Source organism: Sceloporus undulatus, unplaced genomic scaffold (assembly GCF_019175285.1).
Source record: "Sceloporus undulatus isolate JIND9_A2432 ecotype Alabama unplaced genomic scaffold, SceUnd_v1.1 scaffold_1564, whole genome shotgun sequence".
Lineage (NCBI taxonomy): Eukaryota > Metazoa > Chordata > Lepidosauria > Squamata > Phrynosomatidae > Sceloporus > Sceloporus undulatus.
Genome location: NW_024804484.1, coordinates 1 through 5,347, shown reverse-complemented (window position 1 = coordinate 5,347; position 5,347 = coordinate 1). Strand labels below are relative to the sequence as shown.

Sequence of the window (5,347 nt, the reverse complement as noted above, 5' to 3'; positions counted from 1 at the left end):
ATTATTATTATTATTATTATTATTATTATTATTATTATTATTATTATATTAGCTCTTCTGCTGAGATGGCCAGCTTTCCTGTTGGACCAAATCTTATAGAAATAGATATCCTACCCTAACAAGTCCTAGCAACTCAGTTCAATAAATTCTACTTTTAGCTTCAGCTTTAACTGGAGAATCTAAGGAGTTAGGTAAAATCATGAGAGGGGGAAACTCAAAGGAATAACTAACTTAACTAGTTAATTAACTAGTTAACTCCAACATCTAATTTCTGGTCCCATGTTTTGTTCTTCCACAGGCAGAAAACCCTTGCGTGCTATTATTTTAGAGTTTTCCTGGCTTCCTGTGTGACCCTCTGGATGTCTAGAGGCCCCCACTGAGACAGCCCCCCGCATGGCATGAAATTAAGCATCTGACTATCTGTGATCAGTTGCCTCTTGTCAAGTCAACGTCTTGATCTGTATAGCCTTTGACCCCCTACTAAATCAAGGTCCTGATCTGGATTGCCCAGAAGATTATGGAATGGTGAAGGCAGCCATTTTGCGAGGGTAAGCTTTCAGCTGGGAGAAGAAGCAGCAACAGGCAACGGGGTCTTTTCCTTCAACGTCTTCAAGTCATTAAAATGAAGGAAGAACCAGAAAGCTCAGTCCTTGAACCTGGGATAGGAGGCGAAGGATCGGAAGAAGCGCCACAAATCATTCAGGCTGGGAGTATCAAAGAACTCCTCCACAGGACCTCCAAAAAGCAGTTTACCCAGGTTCCAGGCAAGGGGCTGCTTGAGGAGTGGGAGAACCAGTGGCAGGAGTTCTTGGAGACGCTGGAGTCTCCCAGCTTGGACTCTGGTGACCCACAGCCTCCACAGGCAGAGCCCAGCCCATGGGATGACGCCAAGGCCTTCCTGGCCTCCTTCGAGCAAGTGGCTGAGGCCTGCCGGTGGCCCAAAGAAGAGTGGGTGAGCCGACTAGTGCCAGCTCTCAGTGGCGAAGCCAAGCAGCTCTTTAAAGGCTTGAAGGCCAGGGACAAAGATGATTATGGGAAGGTGAAGGTGGCCATTTTGCGAGGGGACACTTTCAACAGGGAGAAGAAGCGACAACAGTTCCGGCATTTCAACTACCAGCAGGCCAAAGGTCCGAGAGGAGTTTACAGCCGCCTCCAGGAGCTTTGCAACCAGTGGCTGAAGGTCGAGAAACACTCCAAGGAGCAGATCCTAGAGCAACTGGTGCTGGAGCAGTTCCTGGCCGTCCTGCCACCAAAAATCCAGAAATGGGTCAGAGAACTTGTCCCAGAGTCATGCACTGAAGCAGTGGCCCTGACGGAGGAGTTTCTGCTCATGCAGAAAGAGGCTAAGAAACAGAAACAGCAGGTATATAACCATGTTTAGTCCTGAAAACAACCTTAGGAATTGTGTGCAGTGGGGGGAGCTGAATAGGTTGGACTTACCAGCCATAGATGTGCTGTCAACATTATCCAGGCTTCCCTATCTTCGGCACCTTCCAGATATGTTGGACTATACTCTCCATCACCTCATATCCACAATAGGGAGTGATGGGCTTTGCAGTCTTAACATACCTGGAAGGTAGTTGGCTGGCTACAGAAATCAGGCATTTCACCATGATGTGGATAATTGCCTTTGGCAAAAGAGGCATTAATTTATTGGAATCAGGGCAGTGATAAAAGAGCTAGAAGGCTCCCAATGCAGAACAGGTCTCACACACCCGTGGTTGTATCACATGGAGGAACAGTCCAGATGGGGTTAATGGGAACTTGTGTCCTCATGCAAACAACATTTAGTCTTGGTAGGGTTTTAAATCTTGCAGCAAAGATTAAAACCAGGGACATGCAGCACTAGATCCTTTTTTTGTGACCCCGAATGCCCTCCAACCCCCACCCCTCAATTTATTTGAAAAAGTGGGATTTTTGAAACATGCATAAAGTGCCCCTAAACACATGAAAATATGCTAAAAAATTTCCCATGAAGCACTCTAAATCCCTATAGTATCCTCAGATATCTCTGTTTTCCTCTGTTCATCCCAAAATAGTGGCAGGAAGTGATATCTAGCCACGTCTGATTGCCATATTGAGAAGTACCGGGAATGAGAAGACATCGTTTCCTGTCACTTTTTCGGGAGGGATGTCAAAGGGAAACTGAGATATTTGGGCTTCTAATGGAGCAGGTATAGCCCCCTCAGGGGAGGCTTTTGCGGAAAATATGACCCTGGCCCCCATGCGATTGCCCACCCCTGGCTTTATTGTTTTGGGGTCAGGATAGCTGAAAGACCACACCACTCATGATACTCTTCTGTAACTTTAAGATCTTCAGCAGAGGCTTTTTTGCTATGTCCCACCACTTTGAGAGAACTATAGCCATCTGTCAGGGGCGCTTTGATTGTGGGTCCCTGCATGGCAGGGGGTTGGACTAGATGGCCCTTAGGGTCTCTTCCAACTCTAGGATTCTATGATCTGAGGGGAACACAAGGAAGAGCTTTCTTTGTAGTGGCCCCTGAGTTATTTATTTACAGTATGTATACCCCACCCTTTAGCCCTAAAGGTTCTCAGAGCAGCTTGCACTCACTTCCAAATAAGGTTGCTAGACTGAAAACTGGGGAGGGTTCCTGTACCTTTAATTGCCATTGCCAGATTGAAAACTGGAGAGGACTCTTGTGACTTTAAAAGGTATTTGAAAAGTGAATTATAATTTTTTTAAAAAGAGGAAAATTATATAATGAAAGGTAACTGTAGGTACAACAAGAATTTCAAATGGTTTAAAACACAATTTTTCCGATTACGTTTTCTCCTGGTTGTGAAAATAAAAAAAAAACTAACACAGGTTCACCAGGCTGATATTTTAAAAAAAAAAACCACAAACCACTTCTCTGCAAACCCTTCTGTTGCCAACTGAGATCCAAAACACACTGCAGAAATAATCAATTTTGAGAGTGTTTTAACTGCCCTGGCTTCATGCTAGGGAATCCTAGGAATTGTAGTTTATTGTGGCACCAGATCTCTCTGAAGAGAAGGCTAAATGCTTCTCACAAAACTACAATTCCTAGGATTCCCTAGCATTGAGCGAGGACTGCCTTGAGTCCCTATACTGGAAGAAAGGCAAGATTGATTGATTGATTGATTGATTGATTGATTGAATAAATAATCAGATGGAACTCTTAAGGATGTTTAGGTGACCCTTGGCTCCTCCACATTCTCCACATTCTTTTTCTTACTCCGGAAGGGTGAAATTCCATCTCCTGGAACAGCAGTTTACCTTTCAAATAGGTTGCTATGGCTGTTGCCTCCCCGATGGAAAGTGTGGAGACAAGGCAATGGCTGTAATAAAAGGAGTCCTTGTGGCTGAAATTTGGAGCTTGGAAAGTGAGGGAGGACAGGTACCTGTGCCACACTTGATGGGGCTTTACAGTACTTCATCTTGGTTTAAGAATTAAAATTACAGGAGCCCACCCCAAATCCAGACTGCCAAATTGGAAATTGATTTCCAGTTCAATTCCTGGTTTTATAAGTGGATCTAAAATATCCCGCAGAAGGAAAAATGTAGCTCACTGGAGAATGTGGGGGACATTTTAAGTAATTTTGTTTAAAGTTTAAGGTTAAAATGTTTTGAATGGGGATGCTTCCCTCTGTGGGTTCCTGGCACCTCTGCTTTAGTGGGATGATGGCTGAGATGGGAACCAAATCTGTGAGTTACTTGTATTGTTCACTTTTTCTTGATTTATTGATTTTGCTGCTGAATCCTGCAATGAATTTCAGCAGCCCAAAGCAGCAAGCATGAATATACCTGAAGGAGAAAGTGGACCCCCTATTTCAGAGCAGATAGAGAGTTGCAAACAGGACAATAGAAGAATCAGCAAGCCTGACAATGTTAATGCTGTGCAGGGTAAGTTTCCATTTTGTTTATTCCGTAATAGCCAACCTGTCTTTTTATATATTCCCATAGTTCCTTGTTATCTGCTGAAGATTGGTTCCGGACCCCCTCCCCCCGCATAAGCCAAAAAACAAGTATGCTCGAGCCCCAGTGACTTGAATGTGGCTCATGCATGCAGTGGTGGCGTGGTGGTGCATGCCACAGGTATGCACCCCATACATTTGAATGTGACGCGCTGCCCCGCACGACTCTCCACAGGTTTGAGAGTATGCTCAAACCCGCATGTTGCACGCCTGCATATGACGTGGGTGCACTGTACATGCTGAGCCCTTTATCTTACTTCTCCAGGGCCAACCCCCCATCCAGGAGCAAGAGGGTATTATCTGCCTTGCCACTTAATGGTAAAATAAAGGTTCAGAGAATATAGAAGACACATAGTTATATTCCACCGGTCCGTGCACTGAGCATGCCCAATCCCGCCAATCTAGCTCCACCTTCAGTTCTCTTTTGTCCACCGCAAGAGAAACATGTCCTTTGGATTACTCCAAAAATGAGAAGACCTCTTGTGTATGATAGATTAATTTTTTTTCTTTCATTTTTTTCTGTATTTTTTTGTTTCTTTATTGACTGATTGGCCTTTTGCAGAGCTTCAAAGCAAGTTTTTTTCTTGTTCTTTTGGCCTGGATGGACTCCTTGCTTTTAGGCTTCTGATGGCCTCCAAATCTTTGTTTAAGCTCTGCACTGATTGCGATCACAAGATTCCCCTCACCGATGGACATTCTAAATGCCCTTTTTGTTTAGGTGAGAGCCATGTCACCAACCGGTGCTCACATTTTTGAACTTTTACTCCTGTCACTCTTCACAATAGAGCACAGTGTTTAAAAATTTTTTGTTGGGAACATTCCCTTTCTGTAGCTGATAAATCCTCTTCTCAAGCTGATCCTTTGGGCTGAATTCCTATTTCCAAACTCCCAAGGATCCCCAAGATATCTAGGCCCTCGACATCGACATCAGGCTTGATGTCGACACTGGCAGCCTCACAGCCTGTTGATTCTGCTTCAACATAGAGACCATCAACATAGACCGCAATACAGCCTGCTCCTTCAATATCACAGACACCATCTGCTGTGAAGTCTCCTGCATTACAAGAAGTGCCCTCTGCCTCCTAGGCAAGGCAACACCAGAAAGCCAAAAAGAAATCACGACATCGAGAAATCAAAAAAGAAGCACAAATCTAAAGCTACTGTTTTGCCTATTGCTTCTTTAGCCTCGATGTCTGCTTCAACACCAACACCAGTCTTTACAGCGACATCAGCCCTCAAATCCATTATGGCTTTTTTGATGCTGGCTTCGACACCAACACCGGCTTTGCAGCCCCCCATCTCAGTCAGTATTACAGACTCGACATTGGAAGTTTTTACCTTGGCATCACTGAGTGCTCTACTGCCTTTGGCATTGACATTCGCCTCTTCT

At 44.5% G+C, this 5,347-nt stretch overlaps 1 protein-coding gene across 2 annotated transcripts; it reads left to right on the top strand.

The window, feature by feature from the left end:
- The first annotated feature begins 302 nt into the window (after positions 1–302).
- Positions 303–4,146, top strand: LOC121917905 (SCAN domain-containing protein 3-like). 2 transcript variants are annotated; one of them, XM_042444022.1, is made up of 2 exons: positions 303–1,363; positions 3,763–4,146. In XM_042444022.1, the coding sequence occupies exons 1-2, from the start codon at positions 623–625 to the stop codon at positions 3,994–3,996; spliced, it is 975 nt and encodes a 324-aa protein (XP_042299956.1). In that variant the 5' UTR covers positions 303–622; the 3' UTR covers positions 3,997–4,146. The 2 variants fall into 2 exon arrangements, with proteins under 2 accessions (XP_042299956.1, XP_042299955.1); XM_042444021.1 differs by having other exon boundaries at positions 3,760–4,020.
- Positions 4,147–5,347: the final 1,201 nt, after the last annotated feature.

What these genes read in the sequence shown, in the direction of transcription:
- LOC121917905 (XM_042444021.1), top strand. Translation starts at nt 623, where the DNA reads ATGAAGGAAGAACCAGAAAGCTCAGTCCTTGAACCTGGGATAGGAGGC. An exon ending in CTAAGAAACAGAAACAGCAG is followed by an intron (nt 1,364 to 3,759) that starts GTATATAACCAT and finishes AATGAATTTCAG; the next exon opens with CAGCCCAAAGCAGCAAGCAT.